The 25,512-nt window shown below is 37.8% G+C and overlaps 1 protein-coding gene across 4 annotated transcripts in view; it reads left to right on the top strand.

Annotated features, from left to right (window-relative positions):
* Positions 1 to 25,512, top strand: part of LAMA2 (laminin subunit alpha 2) — a 335,421-nt gene that overhangs the window by 113,110 nt on the left and 196,799 nt on the right. For all 4 annotated transcript variants that reach the window (XM_030945040.1, XM_030945039.1, XM_030945038.1 and 1 more), the window contains exons 5-10: positions 8,226 to 8,405; positions 10,568 to 10,657; positions 12,845 to 12,962; positions 14,643 to 14,821; positions 16,470 to 16,569; positions 24,896 to 25,056. In XM_030945040.1, coding sequence (XP_030800900.1) covers positions 8,226 to 8,405; positions 10,568 to 10,657; positions 12,845 to 12,962; positions 14,643 to 14,821; positions 16,470 to 16,569; positions 24,896 to 25,056 — 828 coding nt within the window. The remainder of the gene's footprint in view (positions 1 to 8,225; positions 8,406 to 10,567; positions 10,658 to 12,844; positions 12,963 to 14,642; positions 14,822 to 16,469; positions 16,570 to 24,895; positions 25,057 to 25,512) is intronic.

Here is a 25,512-nt window from a genome sequence, read left to right as displayed (position 1 = left end):
TCATTTTAATGCTGACATTTCTGTCTTCTCCACTCCTGATTATCAAGTTGCAAGACCTTTTGTGCAGGACAGAAAGTTTTCTTTCCTGTATGCTGCTCTCGGAGATTAGACTTCAGTGAGACACTGACCTTTCTTGACAATAGTTTAGGGTCAGACCACTGCCTTACACAGAGTGCCAAGATTGAAGCCCACAGCCTTGATATAATGTACAAAATAATCTACTGAGTACTTGAACAAAGGGAGTTCTTTACCACTACTAGCCAAAATTATTGTAGGAAGATGTTCCCAGTCCATCCTTGTAACAAATTACACTAAGTAGCTTTCTCTTTTTGTGAAAGAATTAAGTCTTCCAGTTTATCATCAGTGAAAAGCATACTGGTTAGTGGTGCTGTTTTCTTGAAAAGAAAGTGAGCAAAAAACTCCATGTCACACAGCCACACAGCTGGGGTTTTTTATATCCTACAAACAGCTTGAGATTGATTGCACTCAAATTGCTTGGCAAAGTAATGGGCTTCAAATACCAAAGCTCTAAGTAGAAAAATACACCACTTGGATTCATACATGGGTATTTTAAATTTGTATGAAAGCATGGTACATACTTTAAATTCTTTAAAACTTTGTTAAAGTATGTTAATTTTAAGTAACTCAGCAGTTGATGATACACATTAATGCCAAATGGCAGCATTTTCACTGTTGCATTAACAGAGGCAGCTAACATGATGCAGGTTTGGATATCAGTTCGTGCCAGAAACACACACAGAAGGAGGGGTGGAAAGAATGGTTTTATGTGCTCAGCCATGGTGGTGAGGCACAGTCTGGGCACAGTCCTCAGCACTGGCTGCCACGACTGTCCCAGTACAGCAGAGCCCTCAGCTCAGGCCGAGTTCCAGAGCCAGGATGCAGATTTTAACCTCTGAGACTGCAAGAACTGTCTGGACCTTGCTTGAGGGAGAAAGAGAGGGTCCTTGCCTGCAGAATGGGTGATGTGTTTGGGTATTTGTGTCACCAAGTAAAGGACTGCAGAAGGATGTCTGTAGACATCCATTAGACTGCACAGTATCAGAGGTGACAAAAGTAACTAAGTTTTATCTGGCACTCTGCAGCCTGAAGCCACAACTGTGCAAGAGAGAGGCAGGCAGAGTCTGTGCCTGTTGTTTCAGAAATGGAGGTTCCTTGATGGTGAAGACTGCAAACTGGTGACTTCTGACACCAGGAGAGGGGCCCCTTCTTTGCCTGCAGATGGGCAGCTACATGACAATTCAGTGCCTGGTAGCATGCAGGCTAACAGCAGTGGGCTGAGAGCTCTGTTCTATGAGATGTGAGCCAGCTGTGCCTACGTAACCCAGGAGCATTGGGAGGAAGCTGAGTGAGAGTAGGGGTATACACTAAGTGTTACATAAGCTGGCAAGGTGCCCTTGCAAGCAATGAAAGCCGAAAGTATCCTGAGCTACATTAGTCAGAGTCACCAGCAGGTTGAGGGAGGTGGTGAGAGCACACGTGAAGAGATGAGTCCTGTTCTGGGCTCCTCAGTAATAGATAGACATGGACATGTTGGAACAAGTCCAGGAAATGTTTGGGAAGACAAGGACTTGGAGTCCTTGTCTGTAAGTGGAGGCTGAGAGGACAGGGTTTGTTTAGACTTGAGAAGTCCCAGGCAGATTTTGTTAACATTTGAAAAGTATTTGATGGGGTGCAGGTTAATACTTTTCTCTGTCCTGAAGACTTATTGCAAGTAAAGTCTAAATAAGTCATTGTTCATCAGTATATGGGACTTATCTACTACCAGAAATAGCAAAAAGTTTCTTAGGCTGTCTGTAATTCTTCCTTGGCAGATACCCAATGAAATGTGTTGTGAAATTATAGTTGTAGGTCTCATCATCACCTGGCTGGAGCACACTGCAAGCCCTTTCAGGTGTCCTTGTTACAGAATAAGATTGGATGGATCCAAGTATATCCCAGTATCCAAACCCAGCAGCTGAGAAAGGTTACCTTGATAATTAATACCAGCTTTTAAAGGGTGTTGGAAAACATGACACTATAGGCATGACAGAAACAAGGAGCTGTGTAGGAATGACTGAGTGGCTTATGGAGGAGAGGCACTATAGATTTAATAACATAAGAAAGTCAGCAGAAATAAAATGGTATATTGGATTGCTGTGAACTAAAATTCAGCACCTAAACTGGGACAGCATCTCTTTAATGTTGTATCAGCAATTGCCCAGAGGTGTGGAACTGAGCTGTTCTTGTTGAAGAAAGGCTAAGAATATAATATCAACCTTCTATAACCCTTCGGCAGACTCTCTAGGTGGCACAATAAAATGTAGTGCAAAAGAGTATTTCTTAAAAACCTGAATGTTCTCAGTGCAGCTGAGATGGTTTAGTTGAAAACAGAGGACAGATCCTGGTCCAAATAATTAACTGTCAGATAACTATGTAATTACCCACACATGCATGCTACATTTTAGAATGGTCCCAGAAATCATACATCATATTTAAAGCATAAAACAAGGAAAGATAATAGATATTAAAATTAACTGGTGTTGTTTGTATCTTTTCCTGCAAATGAGGCAAAGAAGTAAGAAAACAAGTTCCAGCAAATGAAATGTTAAACTGCAATAAAGATGTGAAAAAGATTCTGAGTGACTGAGTTGAAGTAAACCTTTTTTCAGACACATCAGATTCAAGAAATCTGCCAGAGAATTGGTGGGCTGAGAGATGATCAAAGAGTGTTCAAGAAAGATAAGGTCATCGCTGAAAAACTAAATTAATGATTTGAATCAGTTTTTTCTATAGAGACTGTCAGGAGGGTTTCTGTGCTGGAAACATTATTTACAGGAGAGGAGTTGGAGAAACAGTTGCAAACTAGATTGTTAACTGAAGAGGTGCAGAAAAAATGGACAAATTGAATAGTGAAAAGGAACTCAAGGCTAAAATAGGTGAATTGTAACAGTTGTTATTTAACTCCTCACTGTCAGATAGTCTCAGTAACTGAGGAGCATGGACGGTCAAATGAAAGACTAGTTTTTTAGTAGCATTCTTTAGTCATCCAGGGAAACTACAGATCTGGAGGGCTGATACCTGTGCAAAGCTAATTAGTAGTAAAGAAATGAATTGAAGAATAGAGCTGGTAGAAAGATACATTTTTTTGTTCCAGTTTCAGAACTGGAAGTATTACGTGAGTTTAGCATGAGGCAGATCTAAAACTAGCAAAAGAAGGATCTCTTTCCCTACAACATGTTAATGAGATGAGAAAATCCTAATTAAGTCATGGTGTAGATATGAAAAAGTGACTTGGATTAAGGTGAGACGGAGTTCATGGAAATACTTTGAGGCTTACCAGATGTATAGAAACTACCTATAGCTCAGCAAACCCCTGAGGAATTACTGTGTATGCTTACTTCCATCTTACTATTAGCATGCTGGCTTGGATGCTGTATGGGGCAGACTGCCAAGCTGGATAGGTCTTCTGGTTCTGACATGGTCCAGAGATTCTAATGTACTTGAGATGCCCTTTGAATATATTTGGTAGTGTCCCTGTTGTTCAGCATTCTTGCAGGCAATCTAAGAAATCAGAAAACTCTGTAATAGCAGCATTTGTTGGTAATGCGAAATTTAAGATAATTTGTTCTATTAGCAGCTTATGATACTACATGAAAAATACTATATGAAAATGAGTGTTGCTAAAAGCAGAATAATAAATGTAAGAAGAAAAAAAGAATTATGTATTAATGCTGATGGGCTAGTCTTAGACTAAATTCTCTTCAGATTAGAGAACTTGTAAAATCCTCCACAGTTCTCGGATAACAAAAAGTTGATTTATCATCATACTGAATTTTAAAAATTAAAATATGTTGACTGCTCACAATTTTGTCAAATGAAAAATTAGAATAGTTTCAATTAAATAATTATGAGTTCCAGGTTTAAAAGGAAAAAGAAAACAAACAAACAAAGAGCAACCCCACCAGTGACAGTTATGTTTGTTGTTTTTTTTTTTAAGAAGCGAATTTCCACACATTGGGACGAGGGTTTGTAGTGATGAAAAATGTAATAGTTGAAAAAGAGAATAGAGCTCTATTACAGAAAAGGGCAGTTGGTAGATATTAAACACTATGACTCAGATTCACGTTGTAGCTCAGGAAGCCTTTACACTGATTAGTCAGACGCCATGATCATATTGTGTTAGAGGGATCAGTCTTGAAATGCTCTGTTTCTTATAGTCTTTCATAACTGTTTTCTTCTGGCCTCTGTTGGAGATTCCTAAAGATTCCTAAAGGTGTTGGAATATAGTCATGGACAAATGCCTTTTTAAGGAAAAGTATTCTTTAGTTGAAATCAAAGTATCTTTCATTTAGAACCCAGAATTAGGATTATTACTTCAGTCTTGGAAATGGTAAATAAAAGTTGTCCATAAAAACTGAACAAAACTTGACATTGTTCCCCCATGGGGACTTAGATTATCCAAGTTGTAGCAGCCCAGTGTAAAGTATTAATATTTTCCTGGAAGGCTGAGCTTTGGATCTGTGCCCTGCTGTAGAACTGTGGAGTGGCTCACAATGCAGTGTGGGCACAGCTAGCTCAGGCTGTAGCTGATGTGTTCCAGGGGGGCTAATCTTCTGTATGTGGAGTACTGTGACGGCAGAGGGTAGATGCTTAGTGAGGATTGTGTTCACTGGGACAGTTTTCAAGTCCACTTCAAAACTACTTGGAAGGCAGGGGCCACATTAGAGTCTTGACTGAAAATGCACTGTCCTGGGAACAGTGTCTTTCAAACAGGTGCAAGATAGTGGAGGGAGATGAAAAGAGTAGGTGTGCTCTGGAAAAACTCAGTGATGTCTCATTGGGAGAGTCATATTGAAAATATTGTAAATCTCAACCTATTTAAACTTCTTCAAATTGAGACTGTTACTGGGGTTATTTTTCTGATTAATGACAGATGTTCCTAAAGTATTCTTAATTTCTTCTTTATTCTCTTTTCAAGGAGTAGGAACAACTTGGTTGGACAGTTTTCAAATTGATTCTACATGTTTCTAGGAAGAAATGAATGATTTCATCACAGATGTTTATAGGAGGAGAAATAAGTTAGTGTAATTAATTTTGCCAATGTAAAATTTTCACTTCAGATTCATTTTGATAAAACTATCTAGTTTTGAATTTTGTAGTCTCAGTGTCATTTTGCTGTACATACTTGAGCAGGTGCCATATTTCACGCAGGACATAGCTGCATCTCAATAATTATGTGTACCTAATTGTTTGTTGTTTTAAAATTAAATTGTGAAACATTTAAAGACAAAGCTTAAAAATAATATAAATGGAAGTCATCATTTTACTAGATTAGCCTTGCCAAATAGATGAACTGCTGGCAGATAATCCTTTCAAAAATAGGGTCTATTTTAAAATTAATACCTCTGGTTTTATTTTGTTAACTTACATTTTAGTTCTGTAAAACTATCATTTCAAGGAGGTGGGTTTTTTTCCTCCCATCCGTGTCCGAACGCTAAATTTGTTGTTTTTAAAATAATCAAAAGGTATGACTGCTGATTGTCAACTGTGTCACTTGTGGTCAAGCTGTGTCTGGGATTAATACTTTTAAGTACTCTGTGGGTATTTCTTTTGATACGTGGAATTTCACCTGCATCTTTCTCTCCCCACTCCCAAAGTCTTTATTTTTGTCTTTTTGAAGAGATAGTCAGATTGCCATGCTGCTTATTACTGCCATGGTGCTGTTGTTCTATCAGATTGAGCAAGGCACTACTTTAGATTTATTTCTTCTTTATCTCTGGAATATCACAGTTCAGTGTTTAGTATTCTATTGCTTTAAACCATAACCTATGTATGTTTCCTGGCAGTGTAAAAGAAATCTCTTGGATCCTGTTTTAAAGGAAGGCAGTGATAGTATGAAAAAATACTCTGAAGAAATATGTTTCCTTGCTCACAAGTAAATATTATGCAAAAAAGTCTTCAGGCATGTGTTTTTGCTAAAATTCTCCTTCATTTGGAAAGATCTGTCAATTTCCACTTGACTTGTTGCCGCCTCTTCAGGCTTCCTTTGAAGTTTTCTCTCCACACATGTTCTCTCTCTCTTCACCAGGGATTTGATCAGTTCTCTGGTCATGTGCATTTGTCCTATTTGTAGCCAGACATTTCTCATTCAGGACCTCCTCCTTACTTCCTCTGAGGTTTTTTTATAACCTTTTGTTTGCACCATGTCTTTCTCACAGCATTTTATTCTGTTTGTTTCCAGCCATATCCTTTAGTTACTTGTAGTCAGGAGCAGAACTGAGTCAGAGCTCAGTGAGTGTGTTGTTATGATCTGAGTAGGAGGAAGTGGCGTCACCTGTTCCTGGAGGTAACATGGCAGAAACCCAGAGGTGCTGGTTGATACACAGGTGAGGTATAATTGGTGGCTGCTCCTGGCAGAGTGGTTCCCAGTGATTTGGTGTACCTGTAGATACAGTGGAGCAGAATGCTGGTCGTGATGAGGTACTCTTGGCAGTAAAAATCTCAGTATCACAGAATTGTTAGGGTTGGAAGGGACCTCTGAAGAGCATCTAGTCCAAGCCCCCTGCTAAAGCACAGTCACCTACAGCAGGTTACACAGGAATGCACCCAGGTGAGTTTTAAATGTCTCTGGAGACGGAGATTCCGTGACCTCCTTGAGCAGCCTGTTCCAGTGCTCTACCACTGCCAATGTAAGCAAGTTCTTCCTCAATACTGAGGTGAAACTTCTTGTGTTTAGAGGCCTTGCTCCTTGTCCTAACACCACTGGAGAGTCTGGCACCTCTTGACACCTGCCTTAGACATAATTAAGTGAATTGATAGTATCACATAGGTAATGCAAGACAGTAGTTGTTCAGTAAGTCTATCCAGCACTTCCAAAAACTCCAGGAAACAAGAGCTGCTGCTTTCCTGGGAGCAGTAGATTTACAGTCTCTTTCCTCAGTGTGAGGCGGCCATTGCTGAGTGAGTGCCAGCTGGTGTGTGGAGTGCAGCTGTTTGCCTAAACCAGCAGTGATATGACCATGTTCAATGACAGAAAATGGCTGTATGGCCTGACCTCTCGCTCAGAGCACTGAGGTATGAGGCAACACATGTTCATTGCAAAGAATAAATAATTCTCTTATTCATTCCAATGTTTTGCACATTTGGCTTAGCATCTGAACATTCTTTCAGTGTACCAGCCTGTAATAAAAATGCCCCAATTAAAATTTAACACTTGAGAATACAGGAAAATTAATGGTTTCTTTCCTCTCTCCCTCTAGGTGCTCATTAACAGTATTTTGCTATACTTGGTATGCTTCTTCTTGTAGGCCTTTTCCAATAACAGTTCTGTAGCAGCCCATCTGCTTTATTTGGTTGATTCAGAGCTAATGTGTGCCATGATCAGCTAGAAAGACAGGAGGGGAAGAAGGTGTCCTATTTTTTGTTGCCTTGCCCTTGATGCTTGAGCTGGGGTCAGAGAGTCTCTATAAAGGAGCCACAGAGCTTACCTAGATTTCTAGACTTTAGGATGGGGCAGGCAGAGAAAGGGGGAGGTAATCTTTACAGAAACTATAGGGTAGGCAGAGAGTGGTGGTGTCTTTGGAAAAACAAATGCTGAACGAAGTTCTCAGAAGTGATAAAGACTTTCTTCTGGGACCAGGTGAAAACAGTTGCAACCCAGGAAATTTCTTCACCTGGCTGAGAACAAGATTCAAAGGAGAAGATGTGAAAAGAGACAGTGGGAAAGGAGGGGTGCTTATGAATGCTGATTTTGTCTCATCTAGCTGTTGTAGTTTTCAGTAATTCAAAAGTTCAAAAGCCTTTTGATGGTGATCGCTCTAAGAGGTGCAAACCCTGTTGAATTCTGAATCCCATTGCAAGTATACATTCCCTTAAGTCAAAATTTCTGAGCCCATTTGGTTATATGATTACCTTATTTCAGACTGGGGGAGGACAAGTGAATTGCCTGCAGCATGGACACTTGGTTTAGGGACTGGGTACACGTATGAAGTTTGTGATGCAGTCTTTCTGTAGCTGATGACTTTCCTTTGCTCTAAATGTTTTTATTATAAAGACTCTTCATAGCTGAGGTCATATGGAATATTTTGGGGGAAATCTACTTTCTAAGGAAAGAAGTTATTTTGCATGTACAAATGCATTCACACAATGCCTGTAATGATATTTGTTGGCCTAATCATGACAAAATTGATGTAATGTAATTCCTTACTGCTTTAATAATTTTTCAGATTCACACTTCTCTAATTAATGGACGACCTAGTGCTGATGATCCATCACGTGAACTACTGGAGTTCACCTCTGCTCGCTTTATTCGCCTGAGATTCCAGAGGATACGGACGCTAAATGCTGATTTAATGATGTTTGCACACAAAGATCCAGCTGAAATTGATCCCATTGTTACAAGGAGGGTAAGTTCTGGCAAGGCAGAAAGACGCATGTAGAAGTTATCTTACATTTGTAAGTGCTGTACCTGCCTTTGTTTGCTATAGGAAATTTTGGGAGTTGATGATTACCTGCTGTTGTCTTTCAAAATCTTGGTGTTAGAGAATTCCCTGTGCACTCTATTTTGTTATCTTTTCTAGAGTAGAATTAGCAATTTTACATTTTCTTTTTAATGGTGTTATTAACATAAACACCCAGCTCCTGTGGCTGCAGACATTTGGATGTAGGTGTTTGGCAAGTGTTTGCTGTTAGTATCTCTTGCCTCTTCTGCTACTCAATCCTTTGCTACCTTTAACATGCCTTGAACGCTCCCTTTGAGTAGAATTTGTAATTGTACTATAAGTAGTAATAGGGCCTGAATGCAACACCTTTAGCATTTTCATATGATTGAGGGTAGCAGTAAACATTTTGTGCTTTGCTTTAGCTTAAAAGAATGGATACAGCATTTAAACTCATACCATACCCATAGTCTGATCTTCTCCACTGTCCTTTGTGTATGCACACCCCTATGTCTTCTTTCTGCAGTTTTTACTTCCTTTCTAAGCCATATCTCCCTATTGTCCTGCTGATCAAATGTTGTGTATTATTCTTGTTTTTTTGTTTTCCTCTGATTTTTCTACTAAACATTCTCAAAACCTCTGATTTTTCAGAGTTTTTTCTACTAAGCATTCTCAAAAACTGGTTTGGGGGATATATAATATTCCTCTTTTTTTTATCACTTCCTCTTCCTGTCATCATATAATATGGTAACCTATCATATAATCTGGTAACCTAACTTTCCAAAACAAAAATAAGTCCTGTTATGAATGGGGAGTGTATCATTATTCTTTGGTTAATATCATTTTTCAGTGGTGGCTAAGTGCTAAGAAAATTTGCATCCTCTGTTCCCATTTCTGGTTTCCATTTCCAGTTTCCATTTCCAGTTTCCATTTCCTTGTCTAAATACAGAGTGCTGGCTATTTCTGAAAGTTTGGAACAAGCCATTTTGTTTTGAATTACAAACCTAGAATCCCTCCCAGCTGAGTGCAGTTACTGCAACCTCACTAATCATGAATACTGTGTGTCTATGTAAAAGTGGACATTTAATAATCTGATTCTAAGCCAGTGAAAATACAAAATTGAATTAGCACTTGAAAAATTATTCTAAACTCATGAAAACTGAGTGCAGGACAATACACTGGTTACTCAAACCAACAAAAAACTGTAACTTCTGTGTGGGATCTCTCCATGAGGCCATCCTCAAAGGATCAAGGAGCAACTGAAAATTGCCACTCTTGTCAGGAAACAAAGGGTAGCCACAAATTATACATTTTCTTCGTGTTGGAAGTTTAACTAGGAGTGATAAGAGTTCTCATTTTGTTTGATATATTTATTTATGATCTGATAAAGAGGTTGAACACTGTAATAGCAAAATTTGCAAATAGCACATGTTTTGTTTGATTAGCCAGCTGTGAATATGTTGCAGGACCCTTGCCAAAACAGAAGACAATGAATGAGATTCACTCTTCACAGGTTTTGTAATGTAAGATTATGAGTATCTTGGTATCCTTCTTTCCGCTTAGGGCTCTTAATCCTCACCAAAGAAAAAAGAGAAATGGCCAAATGGCAGAAAACCAGGTCAAAAGTACCTAAATTTCATGATCATTCAAAGGCCAATAGTGAAAAACAGTTTTTCTTTCCACAGTTCAGTGAATGCCCAAATTAGACCCAGCTAAGGTGAACAAAGGTGTTTCATAGGATTTTTTTCTAGATTTTCTCCTCTTCCCATCATCATGCCTTTTTCTTTTGATACTTTCTGAAGAGAATAAATTCTACAGGGTTTGATTTTTCATTATCCGGTGTGCATATAGCTTTTTCCTATTCTCATGTTTTTGTATGCTATGTATAAATTGACGTGGCTTTTGTGACTTCAAACAAATGGAGCTGTGCCAATTTACACCCTTTCTTTCATTCAGCCTGAATCTGTTGATCAAGACACGGCTTGGATTACACTGTCTGCTATATTTGTAATAGATCAAAAAAGAAATAGAACAGGACCTGACAGTTTTGTCACAAGAAATGAATTCTGCAATTTGGCACCTGCATTTTAGAATCCACTTAGCAATTCAATTTCTGTTTTGTCTTACAGTATTACTATTCTATAAAAGACATCTCCGTTGGAGGCATGTGTATATGTTCAGGCCATGCTAAGGCTTGTCCACTGGATCCAGTAACCAATGTATGTTTGTTTTTTTTTATTGTGACTTATTTATGGGGTGGAATATGAGAAAAAAAAATCCTGATATTGATATTCTTCAGCGTTCTGTGAATTTATGTCTGTTTTTCACCTAGAAGAGCAGTCAGAAGCAGTGCCAGAATGAAACAGCGCTAGCAGCCAGAATAATAAACATTCATACAGTGTCAGCAGAGACTTTCCTGAAATGAAAGAATAGGTTTCAGATAATTCATATAGGAAGTTTCCTAGGAAAAACAGAAATCTGGGTTACACTATGTAGCTGTAGAAATGAGCACTGTCAGTCTTTCTTTTCCTGCTTGATATTAATCAAGGTATTTCCTAAATGGTTGTCAAATATTTAGTTGATACTTGCAAACAAATGATGGCTCTAGAATGGTGCATTGGCTATGTAGGGAGTATTAATCGAATGATCAGTTAAGCCAATCTAGAAAATCATGGGCTGTTTATATTATCTTTCAACTTGTAACTCTTTTTTTTTTTTGCACAAAACCAATGTAATCAAAACATAACCATTGTAATTAATATAGAAATAAAATTTTTTACTGATTGTCCAACTCTATGCACCCATTATCACTAATAGTGAATTTCCTGTTTACTATTACATGCCTCAGTGTGGGATCTCTTAATGAACTATTTGATTAAGTAGGAGCTTTATAGGATTTAACGGAAAATCTTGTTTGTATGTGGCATTAAGCTATTATGTTGGAAATCATTTAAAGAAATTACAGAAGCTTATAGAGAATGCATTTAGAGTTCTAAGCAATTTCTATGGATCCTTGAAAAAAATTGAGCAAATTGAGTAAGTAAAGTAAAAATTGGGCAAACTCCTTGGTTTAACCCTTCTGAGAATTTTCTGTAATGATATGTACAGCAAGTGTTAAATTATTGTTTCAGATGCCCTTAGTGATGAAGCTGCAGCATTGTCTCTATGCCGTCTGTTAAAATCAAGCCTGCCTTGGAAAATAAGTGCTGCTACTGAGATTAATACATACTTCAGATAATTTAGCTACTAGATAAAATAAAGCCATTTTGACAAGTGTAATGTCCTGTTTTGCAGGATGTCAAATGCGTATTTGTTTTCTGGCCAGTATAAAAAATAGCATAAGTGAAACAGCTCAAGCCAGAAGAGATTTGGAGGTTTAGCTGTCCAGGGATATTCTTTAGACTGAGCCATGCCAAAATAGGCTTATAAACATTATGACTGTACTTGTTAGCAGAAAGAATCTTTCCCTTAGCATTACAAGGAATAAACTTGCTGGAATTTACTGCTATGCTTTTCTGAAGCAGTCCTGAGTTAGTCTTGTTTTGCAAAATTTGTGCTTTGTCCTGTGAGCCTTGGAGTTTCTCTGGCTCGCTGGTTTGACCTTGTATGGCCTCACAAGGACCACAGAGAATCCCCTTCACTAAATAACTGTTGGGAAGGCAATTTTTACTTCTCATTTCTCCAAATTGCATGGTTTTTTACCTCTTTCAAGCTGTCTCTGTGGCTCAGGGAGTTTGGGTGTTCTTTACAGTAATATTTTCATGCTGGAACTAAGGTGGTCTTGTGGAGAACTGTAAAGTTACTGAAAGGCTGGACTTCTGCTCATCTATTATTACTTTAAACTCTCCTGCTATGCCTTCCATAGAATTAGTTACACGATTGGAAGGTTACATGATAAGTTGACTTTTCCAGTCAAAAAATACCATCAAGTATAAAAAAAAGGCAATTTGTATTGGATCAGCTAACAGAATTTATTTCATTCTGCAGCAGCAGAATTGCTGCATCAAAGAGAAGGGCAGAGAATGGTTTGTTCCTTCAGGGGTCAGATCAGTTTTCCTGTATCCAAGGGCTGCCTGTACTTCAGCTTGTTTTATTAGGGAGCCTTCCCATCGTCCTTTCTTTATCCACTTGGAATTAAATTTTCCTGCATTCTTAGATTCTCCTTAGGTTATCTGGCCAGCTGTCTTCCTTTGCTTTGTGGCTGTTTTCTTGAAATAGAGCTATAGAAGTTAAACACACTTGATGAATGCAGGATGCATAAACGAATACAAAAGAATAAACAAAGGAATTACAGAGTAGAGCCATCCTTAATGTTTTCATAATTTGAACTGGAATGCATATTATGTACATGGACAGATTTTTCAAATCATCACATTGTGTAAATATTTGTTTTTCTTTTAAATTAGAAATCCGTCTGTCAGTGTGAGCACAACACATGCGGAGAGACATGTGATCAGTGTTGTCCTGGTTTCCATCAAAAGCCTTGGCATGCTGGCACTCTCCTGCATAAGCATGAATGTGAACGTAAGTTGAAAGCAGCACAGAGGAGAAAATTTCTTGCAATTGCTACTGAAAACTGAAATTGGGTCCGACGTGATTTTGCCGTTAATTTGGTTTCTAACCACATTGGTTTATGAATAACATTAGATTTGATGTTATTCACTTAATTAGACTGACTCAAAAGACTTTGCAGAAAAATTACAAGTAGAGTTGCGGTTTTATTGAACTCAGAATATTTTATTGTAACATGGTGATATTTGGGGAATGCCATATAAAAGAAATGTCTTGTGTAGTTTCTATAATCATGATGGTTTTGTTTTGATAAAATAACAGGGCTATATCCTGGTAAGTTAAAAAAAATCTCTTACAGGTTTTTCATTATATGAAACTTTACTGGTGTAATTTCTGTACAAATGGCACTTTTATATATTATAATGTTCATCTTTGCTGAAACAAAATATTTTTGTATGATCTAAATGCAAGTTGATGTCTGATTTTTTTTACCAGAAAAGACAATGTATCTAGTTTTTCAACATGGAATGAAAACATACCTTGAGATATCAACTTCCAACAGGGTGGAAATTTAATTTTCAGATTTATTGTAGTAAGGGTAGTTATAATTGAACTTTAACATCTTACTTCCAAAGGTTACATACCGCTTATATTTCTGAACATGGTAAAATCTAATGCTCCATTAAAATAAGTATTTATTCATTTCTAGGATTTCAGCTATAATTTTATCATGAGTGATTAAAAATAAAAGAACAGATATACCTATATTTAGAGTAGAGTAGAGTAGAATTGCTTATTTGTGTCCTGTAAACTTTGGTCACAGAGGTCTTTATTTTAGTTGGGACTGTGTCTGCACTGGGAATGCATTATGGAAGGAAGGCAGGGTACATTTAATTTCATGTTTATTTTTTAAGAGACACTTACACCCTGTTCAACCCTCAGTGAATTGTTGTACTGTCTTGGTGGAAACAGTTTCCTGTTTCCTGCCTCTCCACAATGTTGACAAGCTTTGAATTTCTCTTTGTGATGAAATGAATGTTTTAATACTGCAGGGAAAGGGACAGTGAACTGCCTTGTTTTCGCTGCAACAGATTATTAGATTATCTTTCCTGTATTTGGACCTGAAGTCTAGAGTTCAGATATAAATGTCAAAAGAAGATTTAAGATTGGGAATCCCTTTATTCTGCCCCAGTTCTTATATGCATAGGTGCAAGTGAGATGTTTTTAGGATGTCTTTCAGATTTTATCTGAATCACTTTAATTTACTCATACCATTGTGCTGCTTTCCTTACAACTCCTCTTGTATTTTAATTTAGATGACCCCTTCATGAACTGTATGTGTATGCAACCACCAAAAGGTTTCTCAGCTATCAATTTAAACAAGAAAAAAAAATCAAACAAACTGAAACAAACCAGGAACATTATAATTAGACTGTGTCTGTCAGCCTCTGCATTCCCCAAGACAAAATATTGAGGAGAAAAAATACAACTTAATTCAATTGAATTTCAGGCTGTGCTTGTAATGGGACCACGTTGCCTTTGACAAATGAAGTAGTAAATGAATGTTTGGATGTGCTTTTACAATATACACAGAAAAAATGATAAAATATTTAATGGCTTTTTTTAATACCTTGGTAACAGTGGGGCATCCTCAGTGGGAAAGTATTTGCTAACGCTCTCCTTCCCTTTCAGCGTGCAACTGTCACGGGAAGACTGAGGAGTGTTACTACGATCAGGAAGTGGCAGACAGAAACCAGAGTTTGAACATCCACGGGCAGTACCTCGGGGGAGGAGTGTGTGTGAACTGCTCCGGCTACACCAGCGGCGTCAACTGCGAGACCTGCCTGGACGGATACTTCAGGCCAAAAGGGGTAAGCGCCCGCTCCCACTGCCCTCCGCTGCAAAGCTTGCTGCTCAAACTATCCCTTCATCAGCTTACCTTACTAAACAGAGCTTGGGCTGCCATTTTGTGAAGGTTAACTTCCAAATCTAACTACAGTGCAGCAGTTGCTTTTCACAGCTGGGAATGCATAAAGTTAATGCTCGGAGAAATAGGAAAGTGAATTGTGTTGATATGAGGGAATGCACTTGAGGTCAGGGCCTCCAGCTAGTATTTCAATTTAATTTAAAAGAGGATGTGGTCCTGTAAACAGAACTTCTGCCTCAGTAATGAATTTCAACTTTTGTTATCAAAGTTCAAAGAAATATTGCTATATTTGGTATTGATGAAAGAGACTGGAATTTCTGTTTTTTAAATGCAATGTAGAATTAATAACCACTGAAATTCCACAGTGTTTCATGAATGTCTTTAAATTTCAGTGCAGTGGAAATTGCTTTTTGTATTTCATCGTATAAGACTGTATTTTCATCTAAGTGGAAGCTGTCAAAAGATGAATCTTATATTAGGTTGTATTGTCAATATGAGCCATTCCTGTGCTTTAGACAGCTACACTATTAGTGTGTGCTTGAATTGCTTATATTTCATCTGTATATTTTCAGATGGGTAAATAATGGCCTTTAGTCTGATTGGTGTTCAATCCTCAAAGAGAGAACATCAGCAAATAGCAGTAATTACGTTTTCCCTGATAGACTAGATTTAGCCTTACAACTTGAGAAAAGGAGTACTGAGAAACAATTTCTTCAACAGCAGGGCACTTGATTTTTTCCTCTGTTTTAAGTTATCATCCAGCTAAAAGGGATTTGATATATATATGTGTTTATGTGTAAGTATATCCATACTATGTGTATGTATCTAGTTAATGCAGAACTTCTAATTTGTATTCCTAGTATGATACTAGACCAAGGTCTGAGTTTGGTGAGGTAACCTCTCAACAACAAAAGGAAATTGTTCCATTGTTTAATGTTCACTTTTCTTCACTTACTTACCTTTTTTCTCTCTTACTGACTAGCTAGCATTAGTTAGTTTTTTGAATCATGTTGACCAGAACAACTGATCTTGTCAATATTACTTTAGGTAGTAAATGCTTAAAATCTACTTTGTAACATTTAATGATCTTAATTATACAAGGTTCTGTTATCTGTACACCTGGTATTTTTTAGCTGAATACATATTTGCTTCTAAGTCACTACATATTTCTAAATAAAAATCCCAAATATAACTTTAATGGAATCACAGAACCTAGAATCACTTATGTTGAAAGGACCTCTAAGATTGAGTCCCACCTTTAACTTAACACTAAACAATGTCCTTGAGTGCCACATCTAAACATCTTTTAAATACCTCCAGGGATGGTGACTCCACCGCGTTTTAGGGCAGTCCATTCCAATGTTAGACAAACCTTTTTGTGAAGAAATTTTTCATAATATCCAATCTCTGGTGCAATTGGAGGCATTTTCTTCTTGTCATAGTCTGCATGGACTGTTTATCAGCTGTGTCATTTTTCTTCAAGTATAAGCCACCTATACAGAAGTCATTCTCTCCTACTTTTTAAGATGTAAATAAAAGTTGCCAATTATTGAAGGGAAGGTTTTTTTCTTCTAACATCTTTATTTTTATAGGTATTGCCAGAAAACCCAGATCCATGTCAGCCATGTTCCTGCGATCCAAATGGGTCTTTAAATGATACCTGTGTCAAGGATGAGAAACATACAGAAGGAGGTAAGATCCCTCAAATATAGGGATGTTAAAGACGAATATCAGCAATGGTCAAAAATATGCTGAATTACATTTTTGGTATCTTTAACAAGAAAAAAACCAAAAGGTTTGGTTTTGCTTTGTTGTGGTTCTTTTTTTAATTTTACTCATGCAAACAGTAATCCAGCTGCAATGTTTTAATTTCTTTTTCTTTTTCTTTTTTTTTTTTTATTTTTTGAAACTCATATGCCCAATTTGTTGAGGCTTCTTTTAGATTCATGGCTGGGAAACTTGTGTATGTTTGGAAGAATATTCCCAGTGGAAAATAGTGAAGAATTTTGGCACTAAAGAGCTTTCTTCTTTTACCATGGAAATTAAAACTCATGCAACAGTGATGTTTGTTATATCTTCTCCTGTCTAAGCATATTTCCATTTGAAATCTAAAAATTATTCTCTAAAGGTATTTACTTGCTTTCTGTGTTATTCATGTAGGATTACAAGATGCTTACCATAGCCCTGTAAAAGCTGTCTTCACATAGACAGTGAACTGTTCATTGGGCTTTGGAAACAATGAATTGCCTTTTTTTTTGGTTCTTTCATTGTAAAACATCTGAAAATACTGTAGGAAGACAACGAAACTCAAGGTCGGTTCTTAACAGATTCATAAATTGGGCTAATTACAATCTATTGATGAGATGTAGCAATCCTTTAAAACAGAGATCAATAGAACATAAAAGCGACATGGCAGAGATGTAAAGACAGGGCCCATAATCTACTGTAATAACCATGTACTGATTGCACCAGTTCAATAAAATGATACTGATTTACTGTCCCAGTGGTGTCTCCGGTGGGTTGGTCTTGGCCAGCTGAAGCTGCCCACCCAGCACTCTCTCACTGCCCTTCTCAGCAGGGCAGGGGCAGAACAAAAGAGGAAGCAGCTCATGGGCCGAAGTAACAACCAGGAAATCATTTTACAGTTATCTTCCTGGGCAAAACAGACTTTATTTGGGGAAAGTTGACTTAAGTTATTGCAGATTTAAATAGTTTCAGGTAGAGAAAAAAAAATTAAGAATACACCTCTTCCTCCATCTTCCTTTTTTTTCCCCAGACTCACCCTCACTTCTTCATTCCAGACTGCTCCTCTTCATCCTCCCCCACTACCACAAGTAGTGCAGGATTATAGCAAGCAGGAGTTGTAGCAGTGGTCATAACAGTTCCTTTTTGACACTCCTTCCTCCTCACACTTTTCCCCAGCTCCAGTGTGGGTGCTTCCCATGGACCTACATCCTTCACGAAAAAAAAAAATTCTCTACCAGCAGTTCTCCATGGGATGTAGTTCCTTCAAGAAATATCCAACATTTTCTTCATGAAAATGCAATGTGGATATCTGCTCCCGCCTGGTTTCCTCCAGGGGCTCCAAGGGTGTATCTGCTCTGGACCAGGAGCTTCTCCTTCCACTACTTCCCCTTCTCCATTCTCTGACCTGGCTGCCTGAGGGGCTGTGTGCCCTGTTGGGATCTGGTTGTGTCTGGCACAGCCTTTTCCTCACAGAGGCTGGGCTGCCTTTGCAGCCCCCTCCCTGCTGCCAGCACCTGGGCAGGGATACCCAGTGCAGTGTATCATGTGGAGTGATATGAGAGACAGATATGAGCAGAAGGGAGGATGAATCCCAAAGCTGTCAAAAACACAGCAAGGCTCTCCAGTGCCTGTACCAAACCTGTGGATGAGACTAAAACAGGTTACAGATGACAGACAATACAACAAAGGAACCTCTCAGCCTGTGATTTTGAGATGGGGAATAATTAATTCAAAAAATGTGATGTCCCACTTGCATGTTACGCAGCTGCTTGGTCTCTGAAACTGTCGCTGCTGCAGTTTCTCTTTTCTGGCCCCTGGTGTGGGTCATCTTCCTGGGGCCTGGCAGCTGATCAGCACTTAACACGCTGACAGCTCCTCTCTCACGAGAAGAGGAAAGCAAAAGGATAGAGACATTTTTCTGTCTTGTTTGTCAGTAATGGTGTCCTTAGGAGCTCTCAAAATGTCTTATGCCTCTGAGCATTCAGCAGATCTAAACCATCTTATAGTTGCTTTCTACATCTGCTTATACTTTCTGAATCTGACAAGGTGGTACTGCACTTTGACACCTTGCTATGTCTCCTTCTGCCTTTTTAGTGCTCTGATCTTCTTTCTGGCAAATTCTTCTCTTGCCTCATTTGTGAATATCTATAGGAAGAGAATTAAGCTCCTGTTTGGATCATTAATGGTGTTTTTCTAGAAAATCAATAAGCATGTCATACTAACATGTTGAAGATAATATCTTGGATTATTTTTTTCTGCTTTTCCACCTTGTACTTTTATTGCAGGTAGCCAGTCCTGCTCATCTGGCCTCAGGCATTCAAAGAAGCTGTTGAATGCTCTAGTTTCTCCAGTCCCAAGAACCAGAGTTCTTTTGTTCTCTTCACAAAATGAAAACTCTCATCTTTTTCTGTCTTGACTGTAACCAGCTTTTTCTTATCTACCTGAAATTTACCTCATGCTTCTGTGGTTGGTTGGAGGCCTGCTGCTTTTGAGAATGTTAGAGTATTCTTAATTTCTGTTGAATGTGTTATTTGCAGCACATAAATGAATTTTTTTCATTTATTCCTTTCTAAACTAATTGACGCCTTCTGCTTCCAATTTATTTACTGTGGAGGTTATTCTGTGTGCTTAAACTATTTATTCTCATATGTGACAAGCACAATTGTTGTTTAGATAACTGCCATCATGTAAGAAATTCCCTCCCCACAGTAGTCCATACATTTGTTCTTGGGACCAGTTGTCTGTGTCCTGCCCAGTCTTAGAAGTCTAATGAGAAGTAGACACTTCACTCTGTCTGAACAGTGGCCAGAGGATAATTTTGATATCTATCTTATTATTTTTCTATTTTAAGACTACAACAACAAAAATAAGCTAGCTCTACATATATCTGGGCATCAAAGCTATTCTGCCTGTAATGGACTTGCTCTTTGGTCTTTGTTCTTACTGTTTATTAGCCTTTTTTTTTTTCACTTGTGCTAAATAAGTTTCCAACACATTAGGAAAAGTGTTTACTTCTCGCTCATTATGTTTATAGTTCTTGAACCAGTCACATATTTGTAAATATAATGTCTTATTCAATAAAAAAGACACAATAATGTGGGTTGAGAGGAAAACCCTTTCTAATATTTCTTTTAAGAAAAGATTCCTGTTGTAGCAGAAGAGGTTGTTTTAGAATCAAGAGCGAGCCTGGATATAATTTGTAGCATAAAACTATCCTGAAAGAAGATCACTTCTTCCCTTTTTTCCCTCTGACATTTGTATTCAGTACACTGATAAAATTCTTTTTACTGCATACTGCTCACCCTGGGCAGCAATTTGGTTTGAAGCACTGGTAAGTGTTCATGAAGGAAAAGCTGGAAAGCATGGTCTGTCTGAAGGAATCTATCTATTCACCAGTGAACCAGAATGAACACTCTGGGTGGGTTGAAATACATCTTAAAGAGTCAATGGCTGGTTGTATGAGGGTAAATTGTTTGCTTGGTGTTGGATGGGAATATGCTTCTTAAATGTGTGCTAAGTAAATGCTTTGAGTGAGTAAAAGACATTAAACTAAAATGGAAATAAGATAGTAAGGAACATCACTGGGGATATAGAGTCACTGTGAAGAGCTCTCAAGTAAAATATAGCTGGAGGCTGTACATTCTCTGTTCTTGAATACAGTAGGTAAACAGCAATTAAAATGGAAAATTGTAGCAAATACTATAATAACTGGTGCATTGATGAAATGCATCAAGAGGATTTAAATTACTGCATCCTGTAGTCATAATTAGGTTTTGCTAGATAAGAGAAGGGCATAGAGAAGCTGCTTTATAATATAGCATTCATTGTTTCAGGAAAGAAAGAAGTATCTTTGTATTTTATGTATAATTTCCATTTTGATCTCTTTGTCCTCATGTGTCTCAGTCAGTAGTCTAAAATCAATTGCTTGTAAAGTGTGTTTTTGGTTTTGAATCTTCAAGAATGCTTTTTAAATATTCTTTCACGGCAGTCCTATATCTTATGTGAGAAATACAAAAAAGATAAATTTAGGCTCAATCATAAAATAAACTGATGAAGATTCCTCTAGGTTTTGTAACTGGATGGCAAAAATTCTAAAACTGGAACTTTTCCATCTGCATTCAATTCATCCTAATAATAACTACACTTAACTATTGCAGATATTGCAAGTGTTCCATACAGAAGCGAAGGTCCAACCATCTAGAAGTATTCCGTACTCCAGCAATTAAGGCTTTCTCCATGGATTGGTACTCTTGTTTCAGGCTCTAATGGCTAGACTTTAACAAATAGCCATTTTACAAATAGCCCTTAAGAACCTGCAAGAACTGACAGGTTTGGAACCTGGCAGAGTTTTATGAGTCAGTCTTCAGGGCATGCCATCTTTTTATCCCCTATTGCCTCTTTAAGTACAATATAATCCCAATGACAGATGTTTATTTTTGCTGAAAAAGTCCTCTGACATTTTAGAATAAGTAAGATCCAGACATCTTGATCTTTATTCAGGCTTTGTACTACTTTGCTCAGCAAGCAGTCCCACTGACTTCCATGAAATTATTTTTTTAATTTATAGGCTGTTGAACAGGAGTTGAAAATGACAAGAGACCATTCCTAGGGTTGCAGGTTTTTTGAGGATCTGGTTCATGCTTTTGCATGCATTTATTTTTGTGCAGCTTTGAAAGACTGCTAGGCTACGAAAAACTAACTGGTAAAACTCGTATTTCAAGATGACTCATCCTCTAGGGTGCATTTTCAAAGTCTCTGCATGCTGAAAGACAGGACAGAAACTGATAATATGCAGGCAGAAAACAGGGAATAACAGCTTCATCAAATAAAGCCCCATTCAAACAAGACCTATGAAGGCATAGACCAAAAGCAAAAGATGTCCTTCTTCTGAAATATCAGTTCATTACAACAAAAACTAGAGACAGACCTGAAACATCTGCCCTAAATTGAAATGTAGTTAGGCTGTTGACATATTGTACATTATATATGCACTATAGCAGCCTCATCACAAACAACCAGTGGGGCACTGAGCGGAATTCACACGCTGTGTAACGCAGGGAGAGCTGAGATCTCACAAGGGCTGTAAATGGAGGAAGGCATGGAGCCAAATCAAGTAAACAGACCCAACTGTATCAACAAGTGTGAGAGCTGGAAGGATGTGTGACAGGTAGCAACCTCCTGCCTTCCTCTCTCTCACGTGGAATGTGAGGTCTCTTGATAAGAGGTGTGCTGAGGTTACCCGTGTGTGCTGTATAAGAATGGGGCAAGCTGGGCTGCTGACAGGAAAATTTTCAATAACTGCATAGAAAGGAAGAGCAGGAGAAGGGATGGTTCTTGTTGGGGAACTAAAAAAAAATGGATGGAGTGGGCAATGGAGGAGAGGCTGTAGATGTAAATGAGTATTTGGGAGCTCCATACTGAGACATATAGTTGAATTTGAGCTTGCTGAGACTTGATTTGTGAGATATGAGTTCCTGAAGCTTTCAAATGAGGTGGGCTCACTTCTAAAACGTAGGCTTACCTATGTCTTTTACTGCTGAACACTGGAGTATAGCCAGCTATTTTCATCTGGAAGGAACAAAAGTTTCTCTGTTCCAGATTGTCCTGTTAGGATGCATTGACCCAGATTACAAGGGCTTGTGTCCTGCTGTGCTGTGGGGCCTTGATGGTAGTGGTTTGAGAGGGGAATAACTCAGAAATCTGAGAATCAGCTGAGTCAAAGGCATCAAAACCCACGGAGCACATCACTTTGAGATAGTAAGTAACAGAAATTTCATGCACTGAAATTCTGTGTATAATTAGGACAGATCAAGAAGGTGACAGTCAGTATGATGTGCTACAGGAGATCAAAGAGGCTTCAAGGTTAGAGCAGACAGATTGAATTTCACCTCTGTATAGATTAACAGATAATATAATTTAAAACTTCTGTAGGTGGCTGCTTCTTCAGATAGCTAGTTAAAGCCATAAAAAGGAAAAGCACCTCTGGATTTATGCATGAGGGACTGTTTTAAAACTCTCCTCCTGAAGGACAGTGAAATTCAACATTCTTGTAGGAATGAGAAAGCCTCCCTGAAAAACAACTTAATCAAAACAAGGAAATCTATAAAAGGAAAATAAAAATGAACAATCCAAGACTGCTAATGGCAAGCTTAGGGTTTATAGACTGTGTATTAGACATTCAGAGAAGATGCATTTCTCTGGTTCAGAATTATTCAAGCAATGCAATTAAGCTAACAAAAAAAGAGATACATCTATTTAAACAACAGAAGGAAACCCACTGAAAATCAAAAGTTATTCCTAACTGAGGATAATAAAAAAGAATATAAATTGTGATAGATTCCAGAAAGTCATGCTCTTAATAATAAATACACATATTGTAAGGAATAATTTTCTAAACAGTTAGATGTTGCTAAGAGGTTCTTTTTCAGATAATTCAGAATCAGGGTGCTAGAGATTCAAATGCAGTAGGAGTTAAATATGGTTTAGATGTAATCAAGATATAAATGGACATCTCAAGAAAGAAATGGCCACAGCAGAAAAACTATATTAATTATATTAATTCTTTTTAACAGTGAGTAGAATAGCTCAGGGAATTTCCCACTTGGGAGTCTTCATTCATGGGGACAAGTCAGAAGAGCTGCCTCAAACAGAAGTGTCAGGTTTAAAGTGAATTGATAAATGCAGAATCAAAATTTGTTAGGTATATAGCATATTTATCCATGGCTTCAGGATGAATTGAGTACTTGAAAATTTAGTTGCTTGAGGCATTAAAAATAGCTTACAATATTTTTCAAAACAGATATTAATTTTGAATAGGCACTGTTTATCCAAAAGAAAGACAGGGTGTTCCAAGAAACTAGAATCAGAAGGTCTGGTTTCTGTTCCATGGAAATCACTAGATCTACAATAAAGGATTTATACAATTTCTGAAATGTGGCAAAAATGGGCAAAAATCAAGACTAGGGGTTTTATGTAAAGGACATCCTCCCTTATGAATCTGTTTGAAGGATTAAATCAATATGTGAACAAAGGCTCATTTGATTAATATTGTATTTTGATTTTCAAAGGTTTTGACAAGATCTTTTACCAAAATCCACAAAGAAAAGTGTAATGGGATAAGGAGAAAAGGTTCTTTCATGGCTTAGTACTTGGTTAAAAGAATAAATGGACCATTTTCACAGTGATGATCAATATGAACTGTTGAAAATATTCATATTTAACCTGGAGAAGGGATGAGTAGGAAGGTGACAAAGTTAGCAAGTACAAAATCTTTCAGCATAGAAAAATGAAAGAACTGCAAAATGTTCAGAAGGATCTCAAGATAGTGTCTGGGTAGTAAAATAAATGATGAATTTTTTGTAGCAATTACAGGAAACATAGAACACTGAGAAAAGTAGTTCTACTTGTACAGTGATTACTGTGATTTCTGAATTAAGCACTATCAGTTGTGAAACAGCTCTTGGAATTATGTCAGACTATGCCTCAGATCTGTTGTCTCTGTTCTGTCATGGCAGTAGTCAAAAACATCAACGGGTCCTTAGGAAATACTACGTTTTTTTAAAAAAACAACAGAAAAAAATAATCAGAAAAACCAATCAAACCAATTTACAGTATGCACACCCTCTTTAAATAATGTATTAGAACTGGAAACAGTGCAGAGAAGGACAAGGTTTTCAGCCATACCAAGCAGTTTCTGTGTAGAGATATTGAGTAGGCCTAGGAGTTTATCACATATGAATTAAAAATGTCAGGGAGGATATGATAGATGTATATTGAATCACAGATGGCATAGATAAAGTGAATGGTTACTTTCTCTTTTCTATGATATAACAATTAGATGGTAATAAACAGAGATTTATCACACATCAGTGTTTTCTTTCACACTATACAAGGCTAAATGTGAAATTCCCTGCTGGGGCACCCTTACAGATTCTGAATGTAAAAGGATGTTGAAGGTCTTCAGATGAATTAATGGAAGAGAAGGTTTACAGGGACGGTTAGATGCAAAGTAGGGATATGTTTTGATTTTCAAGATTTATAATATGCAGATTTCTGGAAACTCAGAATTCAAATCACTGCATACTTGCCCTATTCTTACATTGTTCTTTCTGGCTTCTCTCAGATGACTCTGAGTTATAGATGGTGGTGTGAACAGCAGTAAACACCCCCTTATGTTAAACCTACTAAAAGTGTTGCTTTGAGCGCTCTAACACACATATCTGACAATAATAATGACAAGTGAAATACGTCTGTTTTCTCCCTCTTCCCATAGATTTATTGCCTGGTTTCTGTCACTGCAAGACTGGCTATGCAGGAGAAAGCTGCAATCAATGTGCCTTGGGTTACACAGGATATCCTGAGTGCCTGCCCTGCAACTGCTCCCTTGAGGGCAGTGAAAATGATGACCCCTGCATAGGTCCCTGCATCTGCAAGGTATGGATGTCCAATTCTTCTGAGCCATGGAAAGATACTAAGGGTACTGGAAGATTGCATTAATGCCCTTGTAATTATGCCAGAGTATTCCACTGTTCTACCTGGCTGTGTTAGTATCTATGTTAGCCACTCCTCACAAAACACTTGGTCCTGGTCCTACAAAATCCTACACGGTCTTGTGTCATCTCAGAACTCACTTCAATCAACATATTTGCCTGGGAGCCTTGTATGCTGCCTGTCATACAAGTCCTTAGAAATCTTTAATGAAGGGACACTTCATTCACAAAGCCTGTGAATCATTTGTCTCAAACCCCATCCTCATCTACTCAGAAACTATATGTTTACAGTGTTGTAACTTCTAAAACTAACCTCTAAATGTGATTTCAAAAAGAGGAAATGAAGTGATGATCTATTGAATCAAGAAAGTTGCCTCTTAGGAATAGTCATTCTTTCCTG

This window comes from Camarhynchus parvulus, chromosome 3 (genome assembly GCF_901933205.1).
Source record: "Camarhynchus parvulus chromosome 3, STF_HiC, whole genome shotgun sequence".
NCBI lineage: Eukaryota > Metazoa > Chordata > Aves > Passeriformes > Thraupidae > Camarhynchus > Camarhynchus parvulus.
The sequence above is the reverse complement of the archived record's forward strand: the minus strand, read 5'-3'. Positions and strand labels throughout refer to the sequence as shown.